Genomic DNA, 15,310 nt, shown 5'->3' with positions numbered 1-15,310 from the left:
CAGTATTGCCCTAATTTACATGCGAGACATGAAATAGCCCTCTGTTACTTTCTACAAAATAGCAGACTGAAAAATTGCAGAGTGGTTAAATACAGTCTACACCCACTCAATGCAAAAAGAAGCCAAAAACTGTAGGTGTAAACACATCCATCTTACAAAAGTCAGGAGTAAGGGAAAAATATGTTTAAACTACAATGGTTAGCATCTCCAGTGTTATAAATTCCAGAGGACTTGAAAACCCAAACATGCAGACATCTAACTGAAACCAGAGTCAACAAGAGTAGATATATCAAAGTAGACAGTTCAAGAAGACAGTGTCTTGCAACCTCGAGAAGAAAAGAGGGTTAAAATACTGCCCAAGCTTTGTGCCTTTGCTTCTAAAACAGCTGCTGTAAAATTTAGGGTTGCAGTCCCAGTGGGAACACGTTACAAGAACGCTTGCAAGAAAAAGAAAGAAAGAAAAGGTTGTACCACACAATACTTATCTTTTTATTAGGGTTTGCATGACATTCATTAGCAAGTGCAGAAGCAACATAGACATATTTGGAAACACTGCTCTGGAAACAGTTAATATTTAGCTTAAAGTCATAAATGAAATAGATAGGCATGTGCACGTTTTATAAAGCCGTTGCACAATTTGATGGAACTGGACAACTAATCCTGACACGTCATGACTCTTAAGTGCAGTTTTCTCTGTGTATCTAGCAATACACTCTTAAACAGATAATTCTGGTACGACACGGTAAGGGAATGAAGATGGGTAGAAGAGCTATTCTTTCATAAAGCAATTGTCATAACAGATTAAACAACTGAAAGAACAAAATGATACAGCATATTACCACGGTACCAATAAACACAGCAGTGATAGATAAACCCACCATAACATTTACATTTACAAACGTGGAGCACATTTGACTCCCCCAGTATTCCTCTCTCACTTATCCAAACAAATTTTGCTTTTAAAGAATCTCAAACAATGCCCAAAAGCCAGGTTCCACTTACCTTACCATCTGTGAAGTAACGACAATTCATTTTTAAAAATTTGACAACCACAGGCTCATCCTCTTCTGAAGTAGAGGACAAGACTCTCTCAACTGGTTTGAAGGCCTTTCTTGCCAAATCAGCATCCTTAAAAAAGAAAAAGTTCAGTGCAGAGCAACAGGACCAGAATCATATACTTTTAGATTTTGGGCAACTAAAAGGCCAGGTTCAACCAACTATTTTCCTTTCGCTTAAGGAAGAAAAGTAGTGGTCATATATGTATGTATGTACGTACGTACACTTCCCACAGCATCCTGTATGGAAGGAAAACCTTGTAACATTACAAAAAACCTCCATACAAATAACAGGCAAGAAATTAAAAAATGCCAAGGCAAGTCAGCTCACCGAATTTCAATGAGGTACTCTCATTAAGAGAGGGCCAGTCCTGCCACCTCACCTGCACTAAAGACTTCTGCACACAGTGCACTGGCATGATTCCCCATGCAGGTGGCACAGAGGCGTAAGACTAAGGTTAAACACAGTTACTCACTCCAGGCTTCTCTCCACTTTCCTTTTCATTAGTTACAGATTTGAATGTCTAATTTCTTTAACATCAGCATGTGGACAACTAAACTTCCTAAAACTACTATCTAAAATCATCATGACCAATCACCCTTCTAAGGAAAATGAAAGATCAGCTATGCCAAGGGCTTTCACAAAGATTAAATCCATCAGTCTTGTCTATGTAAGACAAGTCTCTATATAGGTACCACTATAATACGCTTAACTAGAAAGAAACTGCCTGCTCAGACTAAACTAACAGCCTCCCTGCTCAAGGATCCCAATGCTGGATCAAGGCTCTGGACTGCAGAGCAGCATAGAGATCTCCAGGGTGAAACACTAAATAATTCTTCATATTTAACTTTCTATTCTTTAAAAACTATACACTATACCATTTCCAATTGCTTTGATAGACTCTGGGCCCAACTGAACTTGTACTGGGTTTCTACACTCAGACAGAATTCCCTTAATTTGGAATATTTTAAAGAGATGGTAAATTTTGTAGTACAGCAAATTAAAATTAGTGTTACTCAATACACTACACACAAGGTCTGAACCGTAACCTCAAAAAACTGCTATTTACACAGCCTTGAATCTCAGCTTCAGAATCAGAAATTATTTTATGAGTTTAAGACCAGTGAACTAATGTTTGACTTACAGGGAGTTTATCATATTCGGCATCTGATGATGAAGGAGAAACGGGAGCACCAGGACTGAAAGAAGACAGCCTCGCAGCGCTTGTTTCTGGCACAAAGAGAATCTAAATACAAACACATGTCAAAACAGTAAGACACAAGCTTCAAAAAGTTATTCACTATAAATACTACGTTCTACTAGAAAAACAACCCAATATTGATCACTCGTGATTGCAATGCACTCCTTAACAACTACTTATTCTTCATAGGTGGTGATGGTGGGGCACATGCAAGTCTAATTAATTACAGGATCTAGCTCTACATTTTGTTTTGCAGCACGGGGAAGAAAATAAAACATTGTCCACAGAATGAGAACCTCCTTTTTTTCCCCAAAGTTACAATCCCACGTTGTCTTGCAACTATTGTTACTACAAAACAAGTAACTGTAAAATGACTATTAACAGTCATTAACTTGTAACAGCAAACTCTGGTCCAAAGAGAAGGCCATTGCTGAAGATGGGAGATTTGTAGGGCTAGAAGTTTATAACACTTCGCTGTAGGTTGACTGTTTCCAAAAACACACTTGCCTCTCCAAATTTCAGAAAAAATTCTTTATATGAACCAGCATTTTAGCATCATGTACTACATTTAAAAGAAAAAAACCTGTATACTAATGTAAGTGTATATAAAAATATAATGCTTTGTTTGAATTTTCACACTCCCTCACAGTGAACATCCCAGATTTTTAGTACAGCAGTACTAAAATTGCCATACAGCTTTGGACCTCCACCCCAAATAAAAACAGAGTAATTTGTTGCAAGTGTCCGAGCAAAGAAAGATACTTCTAAAATTAAAAAAAAATGTTCACAGTTTGGTTTTAAACTAAAAATGTTCAGAAAAATAAAACCAGCTTTTGTCTGCTGGGTATTCTTAGGCAAGTCACGCCATCTCTTTGTGCCTCAGTTTCCCGACCTGCAAATCAGGACACTTCAATTGCTTCATGTCCATGAAGCAGAAGTAGAGATCTGCTCTTCATGGACCAGGTGTTAAACTTCACATTTGCACCTCCATCACCTGACTCTCCCAAAAACAATCTATCTCCATTTATTTCTCATCTTACAGGAGACTGACCCATCCCCAACATAATGGCAAAGAGCCATTTCAATTACTGTATCTAACTCTCTAATTCTTTGATGTATTATATATAGCATTTATCTAGGCTTTCTAAGAATTAGACTCTTTTGCAACAGCTACATTACCCTCTTGAGCTTAAGAGTCATCTGTAAGCTTTAGTGACAGCAAATAAATAACAAAAGTCAGATATGGCAATTACAAAGCTCCCTCCCCAATTCCAGGTAATGATCTAGTGAGTTCCCCTTTGAGGGATTTAAATTACTGTCCATTATCCTTGTATCCAAGTACCTAAAAGATAAGTGAAAGTAGTAAAAAGCTTTTAAATACATAGCAAATAATCAGGTTTCAGGTATAAAAAAAAACATAAAAGATTTACCTGGCCTGGCACAATCGTCTGTGTGAAAAGCTTATTGAGCTCCACAAGCTTGTTTGGGGTGATGTTAAACTTTAATGCTATGCTGTTTATGGTGTCCTGATTTCCAGCCTGAAGAAAGAGTTGAAGCTTAAGATACTATAGCGAACACATTCAGCCCACCAGCTGAACTAAAACCATCTAACAGACTGTTTGCAGGGAATAGGTTTGATGATCTCAACACATCCTCTATTTAATAGCTTATGTGATAAGCCAGTATCAATAAAAAGAAAAAAAATATTCTCTCACACTATACAGTAGATAAAACAGAAAGGTGTTACAGATGTCCCTCTCCTTTTCTCATAAAACTTTAAAGCAGCACCACCTTATTTAGAACTGGTCTGGCAAGTGGGGAAAGGACACACACTGGAAAGTTCATTACACCTTCAGCAGTTGCAGCACATCAGGCATTTGTGCTGTTCCCAGCGGGACATTTGCCTTCCACAGTTGCTCTGTGTGATGGAGGGTGGGGTACAGGGACCTAGCCAGCTCACACAGAGGCTTTCTGGGCAAAGCCAGTCTTCTGAGCCACCGCAGCAGCACACTGCCACCCTGCTCCAGCTTAGAGGTCTCACATCATCTCAGGACCAAGCACAGGCCAACCAGTTGATGACCTAAGCAACACTGTGGAATGGAAGTATTTTTCAGAATAATAAAACCTATTAGTCTACTAAAGAGCCATGGTGCTGAAGTAAAAATAGGACTGGCAGCTGTGAGAAGAGGCAGAAGACCTGGGTTGAACAGCGGTTCAGGACATGAGCTCTTCCCACACAATGATATTTAGAGCAATCCCTATTGAGTCAGGGTACAAACTGCAGCCAGTATTCACTTAGTTTTGTGTCACTGGATCCCTCTTGACCTCAACAACCTTTCAAAAAGCAGACATGAACAAAGCACACACCAATACTTACAGTATATTCCATGGTACCATGGGGTTTCTGAGAAACCATTTTTTTCTCTTTCTTTTCATTGTTTTTGTTTTGATTGTCATCTAAAGAGGAAAAAAAAAGATTCAGGTAATTGACTTTCAAGATGTTTGCCTATCAACATGTTTTGAAAGAGATCTACAGGATGTGCAAATTGCAGCTGAACAGGAACAAGAGGGCACATTAAGAATATCTATTAGGCCTTAAAATTGCATTGCAAGGCAAGCAAAACTTCATCAAGTACAGCAGGTTTAATAATCATTCAGGAATTCTGCAAGAGTAACATATACATGATACCATATCCACACAGAACTGCTCCCGTGTTTTTCTCCGTGATTCCTACACAATTCAGCTGTTGGATACAAGTACTTTGTGTGATGAGCTGCTACCAAGGCTGAGGCAGAAACCAGCAGATGAAGTTACGCACTGACACTGCATCAGTACGACCACAAAAAATACTGGTTAATCATCACTTGACCACCAATACATCATATTTAAATGCTATTTTAAACTTTGACGGTAAAAGTATGAGAGTCCTGCAAAATGTACATGCATACAGTATACAGTCAGTATCAGAAAGCATAAAGCTTGTTCAGATGACATTTACCATCAGCTACAGTACGCAAAACTCATTGCACCTGCAGAAACTCTTGCAAGACCCAAAAGGAACACGTGGGCTCTCAGGAGCTATTTCCAATTCTTATCACAGCAGAGGGTAGGCAAAGCCTGCTGCCCAGCCAACCCCAGCTCCCTGAAAGCGACGCCGGCCCCAAGAGTTCACCCTCGGCACCCCGAGCCCAGACCCGCATACCTGGAGGGGAAGAGGGCGGTGCGCAGCCCCAGCTCCAGGAGTGGGGCCGGGGCGCAGAGAGGCGGCGCATGGCTGCCCCGCTTGCCCAGCCTGCTCGCCCCCGGCCCCTCGGAAAGGTCCTGCTGCCTCCCGCAGGGTGCTGCAGCCCGGCTGAGACAGGGAGAGGCGAGAAGGCAAGGCAGGGCTGGGCGCGGCAAAGCCAGCAGCCAGGACCAGGAGTGGGGAGATGCCGCCCTCCTGGGGAGACCGATCCTGTGGTCCAAGCCGGCAGCTCCGGAAGGAGGTCAGGGAGGAAAGAACGGGGAATGGCAGCGCAGGGCTTCTGGCTTGCATTTGGGCTTTGCTGCAACCTTTGCTATTTCCAGAGAGCAAGAGGCAGATAGTAAAAAGAAGGGCGAGGACTCGCCTGCCCCACTGTAATGTACACAAGAAGAAAGGAGGAGCTCAGAAGCGTGCTGCACCTGACCCTTCTGCCAGCCCATTTCCACAGCGAGATTAATGCTGGGGGCTGCCTCAGCGTCTTCCAGAGGCTACACGGTCAGAGACCATCTCCTTCAGTCAACCGAGACTCACAAGAGCCCAGCCCGGTGCATGCAGCTGAACATACACCCAGGCATTACTGCAGGGGTACCCCATCCACTACCTGCCAGGGATGCAGTCACGAGAAGCGCCATGGTTAGTGATATAACAGATAGCAAAGACATTTTTCCCCACAACATAATAGAGGAAGAAAGCATGCAGGGGCTAAACACACACAATTTAAATACATGTGGATAGTATACGTGGCATGAAGGACAGAGGTAGGAAGACGAAGATCAGGACGATGCTGGGTTTTCCCTGTGTCGTGGTTTAACCTGGCAGGCAGCCAAATACCAGGCAGCCGCTCGCTCACTCCCCCAGTGGGACGGGGAGAGAATCAGAAGGGTAAGAGTGAGAAAAACTTGTGGGTTGAGATAAAGACAGTTTAATAGAACAGAAAAGGGAAAAAAAAAAGTAATAATAATAATGATAGAATACACAAAATGAGTGATGCACAATGCAATTGCTCACCACCCACGCTGACCGATAACCAAGTAGCGATCGCTACTTCCTGGATCATGCCTACCATTCATATACTGAGCATGACATCACATGGTATGGAACACCCCGTTGGCCAGCTGGGCCAGTTGTCCCGGCTATGCTCCCTCCCAGAGCATGGAAGCTGAGTGTCCTTGACTAGCAGGGTACTTAGCAACAACTGAAAACATCAGCGTGTTCTCAACATTCTTCTCATACTAAATCCAAAACACAGCACTAGGAAGAAATTTAACTCTATCCCAGCCGAAACCAGGACACCCTGATAGCATTTTGGAACAGAGCATCACTCGATCTCAGACATTTAATCTCTGAGACTGGAGACCCACAGTAAAACTTTTAAAATTAGCATTCTTGCTGCCTTTTTCTGACCATTTGTATTTCCACCATTGCCACACCATCTTCCTCTGATCAAAGTCAAAGCAGTCTATGGTGAAGGATGGAAAAACAGGTAATGACAGCATTACCAGAGTACAGTATTAAACCATCAGAAACACAATGCCAATATGACAGACAAAGTAGTGGCAAACAGTGGATGTTTCCTTAATCCATTACTTATGTACAACTGCCAATATGGACATAATCCTGCCTGAAGAAACTCCCCCAACTAACAATGAGTGAGTTCACACTATTTTGCGCTACTCAGGAGATACCACCTCAATTAATGCAGGATAACTAGAACTATGTATCACACCCATGCAGGCAAACTACCTAGGCTGCCTGCAACCTATCACTGGAGAGAGACAAGAAAGATTCATAGGTAGACTTCATCTTCTAGTAAATCATTTGGTCTAGCTGGAAAAATTAGACAAGTTTTCAGATATAACAACTCTTGCTTAGCTCTGAAACAGCACACAAAGTAGGAAACAGTTAAGAACAATTATTTCATACTAACTAGATGTGCATCAGTAAGACCTTGGGGTGGGGGGGAAATAAAAATAAAGTAGCCCAGAGAGATGTAGAGAGAGAGAAGGAGAGATTTTATACCTGCTGAACGTGAAAAAGTTTACGTCTGTGTGTGGATAGGAGGAATAACAATATGCAATAAAACCAGTTTCTCTGCAGAGCTTATGATGTTTCTTATTAGCTAAACATCTTCATTCCAAAGCTTTGTCTTTGGAAGATGTGCTGGTAACTGAGAGCTGGCCATGACAGCCACCACTATGCCACTGTGGCACAAGACCACAAAATACTCTAGCAATACAGATAACTTCCGTCTACAACTTCCTACCTGGGAGGGGATGTTCCTCTCTCTCACACCTCTCTCTTCCCCTGTAAAATACACTGTATTTTTCAGGTCCTCCTAATTGCATTGGCTGCATAAGTTTGGAGATAAAAAAATACTATCCAGTGAAAAGTTATAACCTGAAAAACTGCGTTGCAAGGAGACATCTAATACGCTCTAGTTCTTGGCTGACAGGACTGTGGGTCTGTTTGTTTAGTAGGGTCTCCAACACAACCATGGTGCAATCTAGAAGAGTGAGCTAGATACTCACACATAGTTGAAAATCCAAAACTGTACAGACAAGTAAAAGAAAAAGTTCAAAAGACAAGCTGAGTTTAGACTTAACATAATACAGTCCTTTTGCCAATAAAGTTTAGTAAATCCTAAATAAGCCCAACAATTAGACGGCTTGCTTTTCTTTCACATGCAAGAATATATGTTGTATAGCCTGTTTAGCTACAGACCAAAAGAAGTCACAGTCACAGTCACAGTCTGTGAACCTACCTGTCTCCTGAAACCAAAATCTGACACGTCTTGTTTGGATTTTTTTTTTTTTTTAAAATCCCACCAACAAGGGGTTCTGGACACCATCCTTACACTGAGCATAACTACTTCGCAGGCTTTGGCAATTATAAACCACATCATATCATTTTGAATAGTGGAAAGTCTTAACTAGTCTATATTTTTAATTGTGCATATAAAGCTTTAAAATAGTAAATTAAAAAATTCAGACCTTCAGAGGAAAAAATTCCAACGAATCCATTAAACCTGACAGGTTCTGTTAACTGCAGTTACTGTACACGTAGCAAGGACAAGGTCAGAAATTATGCTCTGCATGAATGGTTACAGTGAAGGGGGTGGAAAGCCTGGCAAAGCAAGCAAAACACCACAATATACTATTTCTCCAGTTCCCTTATCCTCTCTCATTTCTCCGTCAGGAAGCCAAATGTTTTCTGACATGATCTGAAGGCAGCTAGCTCCAGTAGTAATCCCAAAGGCATCCAGAGCACATGCAGGCGTGATGGAGTCCTTGGTAAACACATTTCTTTCAGACAGAACTATATGGAAGAGCTGCACCACTCCACAGGCTTTAAAATAAAAGCCACAGGCTACTTTTTGAACTTGGACATTTGCTTAGTGGTGAAGTGAGTCACGGTTCTGCCTCCCAAGTTTTTCTGCACTGCACGTACACTTAAGATGGGATCATACAACCATGAGAACTGACTAGGTGTTAATGCAAATTTGGTCACACTGCATTTTTAAGAAAAGGGCGGAGTGGGTGGACTGAACCTCTCTGTGATTTCAGGAAACATGTAAAATAAGAATTATGTAAAATAGTAAAATTAATGAGCAATGAGAAGAAGAATGCCAAGTGAGAACAAGCAAGAAAATACAGGCCTACTGAAAACTGATAGGCCTAGGACAGAAATTTTTCTGCCCTTATTGATATATTTATACCTAACTCAGTTTCCCAGCAGACTGTTCATATTTCATTTTGCAATGCTATGGGAAACCTTACAAAAAAGAGTTACCTAGGAATAATTTGGGAAGCAAATTGAAGGAGTATGACAAAGAGGTCCATCAGTTTATCATCCAAAAACCTTGACACATGATAGGAGAATTACATCTCTGCAACTATGTAAATAGGAGATCGAACAGGTCAAGAAGCATCAACAGAATCCCGGGCTGCTCACACTGACATACGACATACCACTGCAAGACAATACCATCAACACCAATGCTACAGACTAACCTGCTGCCGGCCGAAATCAGTGTGAGGTTTCACGGTGCTGGCAGTGACAGTTAAACCTGCCCAACAGTTCCCAAGCCATCAGTTAGGCTGACATTTGGTAATGCTAGCAGGAATGCTGAAGTAAGCAAGGGGCCAAAGGACTGACCACTTCCCACACGAGGTAAACAAACTCAGTAGTCTGACAGAATAGAGGCAATGGCATACTTGGACCAAAAGTCCATTTTACTCATTAATCTCTGTCTTACCAAACACTTAGGTGGCATGTAAATAGAGAAATCTTTCCCCTGACTAGCCCCCTTGGCTTCTAGAAATAATGGATCTTCCAGGGTAGAGGAGCAGCATCCACTAAACTGCCCAGTCCCTTAAAGACCCCCACACCAGTCATATGCCAATGAGCCCCACAGTACTGTGATGTGCTACGTAAAGTAGTGCTTCCTTTCTTGTACTTTATACTTGATTAATTTCACTAAGCATCCTAATTAATGTTATTTTAAGGGTGAACAAATAAATATTTCTTATTCACCTTCTGCATACCATTCACGATGTCACAGATTTCCAACACCATCTCTTAGTTATTTCAGTTTTTCAAGTTGACCAATACTAGCATACTTTAGACTCCTTCCTATTTCTCTGATCACACAGGTTGTCTTTCTTGCTAGTTTTAATTCTCCTACTATATCCTTTTTGAGATGGAGGAAGGAAAACCAAATGCAGACTTTAAGATGCGAAAAAAAAAATTAGTTTGTGCAATGACACAATGAGGGTTTCCTTAAAACTGTAAGATACTACTCATATTTTTCCACATTGCTGAGTATGTCACTGCTGTTTTAGGACATTCCACTCCTATGTCTCTATGACAGATTTGTTAGAAGAAATAAAACTATATTACTATGGTCCAGGCAAGCACGAGGACCAAGGAGTGAAAACCTGAAGGTAGCTTACAAGAATCTGAAATGCAATAAATTCAGGGAAGAACAGTTATCACTTGGAGTAATCTAATCAGAGTACTGATAAGAAATTAAGCAAACAAGGCTTCCTGGGGTAGTTCCCTTATCAGTGAATGAGGCCTGATACCAACTATCTTGACGGAGATGGAATACAATAATATCACTTAAGTCATTCTAGAGAGGCACAGAGACCTGAAGAATATGAAAGTCTGGCTTGGACTGGTAATGGAGGAAGGAGAAAGGCAAATCAGTTCATCTAAATAATTGTTTCCATTTCTACTTTCTAGACTAACATTTTAATAACTTTCAGCAATGCTGTTATGTGCAGAGTTGTGTATAGGATGATTTAATTGTGTCTCCACAAGCACCTTCCTGGCTCTTCTCATGATTCTCAAAGTGAACTTGAATAGTGTTCACATTAAAATTATTACTTTTAAATAAAAAGTCTATCTTTCAGCTCCTGTCAAGTGTGGGTGAACCCCACCACCACAGGGGCCGGATCCCTGTTTTGGGACACCCTCCATATGCTCTGACATCCCAGCACTTCCCAGAGGCTGCAGCAGCCTTCCAGGAAGAGACATTATCCCAGCCCCATTCTCTCCTTTAGCCAGCTGCAGCTACAGCAGCTGGGGTGCACATCCATGAGAAGGTTTTTAGGCATCCGATCAGACCTATCTCCCTGAGGAAAAGGCAGCAAGTTAGACAGAAACATTCCTTGCTCAGATTTGGGTAGTGGACTGCTACCATGTTAAAGGAGAAGGAAACAAACAAACAAAAAAAACCCCCATAATATCCCTCCATCTTAGGTATCTGTTGTTCTGTTCCACTTCCCACTTTTCCCACACCCTCCTGCCAAGCCCTCACCTCTACTTCTGCATATTTTTCCTCTACTGAATCACATTATTATTTGGCTTCCATCTTCTCTACTGCTGAAGTCACCTGAAACAAGAAGGCAGCTGTCACTCATCACAACCACACTTGTGCTCCTTCGTTAGTGAAAATTCTCCTGCCATAGGAGAATAGCAATTCCCTGATCAATACAAATCCAGGCACACAATTCTGAAATATCTACACCTTTAACAACTTTTCTCTGTTCTCAATAAAAATTGATTGTGATTCTCCACTAGTTATTTTCCAAGCAAGCCTTTCAAAGGAATAAAGAGATCACCAGAAAATACAGGGCTCCGACAAAAGTGTCAAGCAGTTCAAAGAACTGATATAAAAAAGGTAATAACTCCTTCTGCTATAAATTGAGAAGGTATTTTAAGGCACATTTAAACAAGAATTTGGCTATTGATATTCACACAATATTTATATACTGCAGCTTCTACATGAAAAACTGCGAATATTTTCAAGGAACTTAAATTCCCTCTTTATTTACTCCTTCCTCCTCAAAATGTAGCTTTAGCTCCTTTGCAGAGGCACAAAGCGATGCTACATGTTACATGTTTAACAGTTTATTACCACTTGGATGTGCTGCACTGAAACGTGAAGTGACCCTTTCCCACCACAGCCAAAGCAACAGAGGACCCACTGCCATCCTTCCCTCGCAGCCGTGCGCAGGGCTGGAGGACAGCAGCACCTGCACTTGGGCAATGGGGTATTTTTGGGCCATGGGACACGCAGAGGTGCCTGCACATCCAGAAAGCCCTCCACCAAGAGCCTTGCAAGGAGACATTGTCCAGGGCAGCATCACTGCCACTTTTTTGCTGGCACTTGAACAAGGTGGACACAGAGCAGGAGACACAAGCCCTGCAGGGACAGCACAGGGGGGATGAGCGCTCAAACGGTGCCAAGCTCCAGGCAGCTAAGCAGCTGTCGTGTTTAAGATGGCAAGACGTGTGCTGCTGCATTCAAAGTTTCCTTTGTGAGGATCTGCTTGAAAAGTGAGAGGAGGAAAGATCTAGTTTAAAAGGTCACCGAGGTTTAGGAAAAGGGAAAAAAAAAAAAGAACCAAACAAAAAAAAACCCCCACCACTCAATTTCAGAGTGATGTAGTTCATGCACTCCAATGGTCAAGAGGAAAATTTTACACATTATTGTAAAGAAACAGTGAGATGCAGCCAACAGCCCGGTGCTTTAGCTCTAAATCTGATCTGGAAAGCAATGTGGCAGCAGTTGAAATGTACTGGAACTTCAGTATTGCTGAAGCAGCATGTCACTGGGCACCCAGAAAGAAGCACTGAAGAGGGGTGACTAGAAGACTCTTTATATTGAATGCTATGGTCAGAAGGGAAGCTTAAAGGAGAGGACGCGCAGTGCTGTGAGCAGGGAGGACGTGCAGAGGATGCCCAGTAAAGGCAGAGGAGGAGGGTTCCTGGCATTCACTCTAGGTGCTGCCTGAAGACACAGGAAGGATTCAGATCAACCGATAACCTTGTATCAGACAGAAAACAGACATACTTCTGCGGGTAGACATCAGTACTTAAGAAATAGGTCATGGTGATGTTTGCCAAAGCGCAGCAAGCCTCTAGAGAAAGCCATTCTAGATGCACGTGCCTTGTTGACGGAGACTGCTAATAGGGGATGCTGACAGGCAGGACAGCCTCTGCCTCCAGCTCCTGTGAAACTTATCCTGGGAAAAGGGAGATGAGTAACTCCCAGGGAGTGCTCTCCCACCTTCTTCCAAGTGCAAAGCAGCCTAACTGCAACGTGAATATTTGGAGTCACAGGGAAGAAGGAAGGAGAGAACACAAAGAGAGGGGATGGGGGGTCCTTGTAGCCAAAAATAGGCAAGACAAGGCTATTGTGAGAGGCAAGAGGTTTCTGATGGAGCAATTAATATACGTGGAAAGCTGAGAGAAGTCTTTGGTAACACGAACACGCTTTTCAGGTCTGACAAGGCCCAGGCTTTGCTCCTAAATACACATTAGAAACAAGTTAGGATATTTATCAGCTGGACAGGAGAATAAGTCCCAGCTGCAATGATCATATCTGTCTTTCTTTACCCTTAAGTAAACTGGTAACACATGCTTTTCTTTTGTGCTGAGGAAAATGTCTTACATGGTGCAAATGTTTTGTGTCCTAAGCCTCCCTGAGATAGACTGGGTGCACGAGCAAACGTCATCTTCAGCTGTCTGTGGATCAAAACAAAGACCACATTCCCTTTTGGGTTTGAGGCAGAACCGTAACACACACTGAGACAGTTTTTAATCAGCTGTTTAGATTTCAAGAAATAATTTTGTACGTTCCTAGGGAATGTAATGTATAGAAATGTAACTATCCTGAGCATCTCTCCAAAGGAGAGAGTGGTTCGTGTTTCAAGATGCAGAAGAAAAACAGTTAAGAGAAAACAATCTCGTTTCTGCTAGTCACCGTTTTGGGAAACAGTTCATACAATTTTTCATAGAATCATAGAATAGTTTGGGGTGGAAGGGACCTTTAAAGGTCATCTAGTCCAAGCCCCGTGCCATGGGCAGGGACATCTTCAACTAGATCAGGTTGCTCAGAGCCCCGTCCAACCTGACCTTGAATGTTTCCAGGGATGGGGCATCTACCACCTCTCTGGACTTTTAAACCAAGTCCCCATGATGCAACTGGTATGGTTCTGTAAGCAAAGTTCTTGCAGATGCAAATGAACACCTCCTTACACAAGGGTGAAATACATATTGAGATTAACCAGTCCCTGCTTTATTTTGGGTAAGGTTTGCATAAGTGCCTGGGTGAAGTTCTCCAAGAGCAATTTAGGGCTCTGAAGTAACTGCATCCCTCTTGAAGATTTTACAGTAGGGTATTTTGAAGTTATATTCCTTACTTATTGGAATAGACAGTTCACACTGCCATACTATAATACTAGAAAGCATCAAAACACCAAACGCAGGTAAACAGTAGTGTCAAAACCGAAAGGGACTGCTCAAATGCCTAAAGTTCAATGCAAGCTGTACATCTATAAACCTCTGACTTGTCCAAGACTGTACATTGGCAGCTGGGCAAACAACTTCATTGCAGAGGTAATCTTACTTCTTATTATAAATCAGGTTAGTATTTTTAAATTTGTAGGAGATATATCATTCCCAAATTTGTATTTGTTCAATACAGTGATACAAATGAAAAGCAGAAATAAAAGTGGTACAGGAATTAAAAAGATCAAAACCTGGTAAAATAATTTTCCTTACACAAAAGGAAAATACTTTAGAGAAAAGGAAAAAAAAAAGCAAACAGGTCTTAAATTAGATTGTATTTAGAGCATGTTCAATAACTGTAAAAGCAACCATATAACACCTTGAGCTCAGAAGAAAAGTCAACACTGCTTACGTAGAGGAAAGCATTTACAGGATGTACCAAACTCCCCCATATGCAAATACTTGAAAGAAAATGAAAGAATCACATCAAGATTCGTTTGATTTGGGTTTAGGAGGTGCAATAGGAACAAAACCCACACAGCTACTGAATTGTCTTCAGTGAAGGTGAAGTGGCCTACAAGATCAGTTTGGTAGCTTGCTTTTAAAATGTAGTTTGCTTTCAAAACGTAGCTTGCTTAAGGCAGAAGAAAAGTGTTTGTGTAATGCAGTACAATTATACAAAGATATTCAGGACTGATGTTTCAAAAGATTTATAAAGTTAGACCACAGAGAAGTGTACGATTTTTGTGCTCTGGATTCCTTCAATCTCACATTACTTAGCAGTGACAGTGACCCCCAATTCTTCTTCAGGGCAGACACAGGGGTATGGTTTCATAAGCCAAATTAACGGCTCCTAAGAGGAGGGGAGCTGTTCTCTCCTCGCACCTCTTTCTACGTTGGACTCTGGTTCTCATCTGATGCCACAGAGAGACAACTGATTAAAACAATCAATTATCTCAATTTTTGTCTTTGTTGGTTTAGTGAATTGACTCATCTTACCTTGTGATCA

At 41.6% G+C, this 15,310-nt stretch overlaps 1 protein-coding gene across 7 annotated transcripts in view; it reads right to left on the bottom strand.

Moving 5' to 3' along the window:
- NCOA7 (nuclear receptor coactivator 7) overlaps positions 1 to 15,310 on the bottom strand; it is a 103,706-nt gene that overhangs the window by 24,593 nt on the left and 63,803 nt on the right. For 6 of the 7 annotated variants that reach the window (XM_075145776.1, XM_075145774.1, XM_075145780.1 and 3 more), the window contains 4 exons: positions 4,635 to 4,714; positions 3,688 to 3,795; positions 2,201 to 2,302; positions 1,003 to 1,128 (listed from right to left, as the gene is read on the bottom strand). In XM_075145776.1, coding sequence (XP_075001877.1) covers positions 1,003 to 1,128; positions 2,201 to 2,302; positions 3,688 to 3,795; positions 4,635 to 4,714 — 416 coding nt within the window. The remainder of the gene's footprint in view (positions 1 to 1,002; positions 1,129 to 2,200; positions 2,303 to 3,687; positions 3,796 to 4,634; positions 4,715 to 15,310) is intronic. The other variant, XM_075145779.1, reaches the window with a different exon arrangement.

The sequence above is a fragment of the Calonectris borealis genome, chromosome 3, assembly GCF_964195595.1.
Source record: "Calonectris borealis chromosome 3, bCalBor7.hap1.2, whole genome shotgun sequence".
NCBI classification, from domain to species: domain Eukaryota; kingdom Metazoa; phylum Chordata; class Aves; order Procellariiformes; family Procellariidae; genus Calonectris; species Calonectris borealis.
Note: the sequence above shows the minus strand (reverse complement) of the source record. Positions and strands in the feature narration are given on the sequence as shown.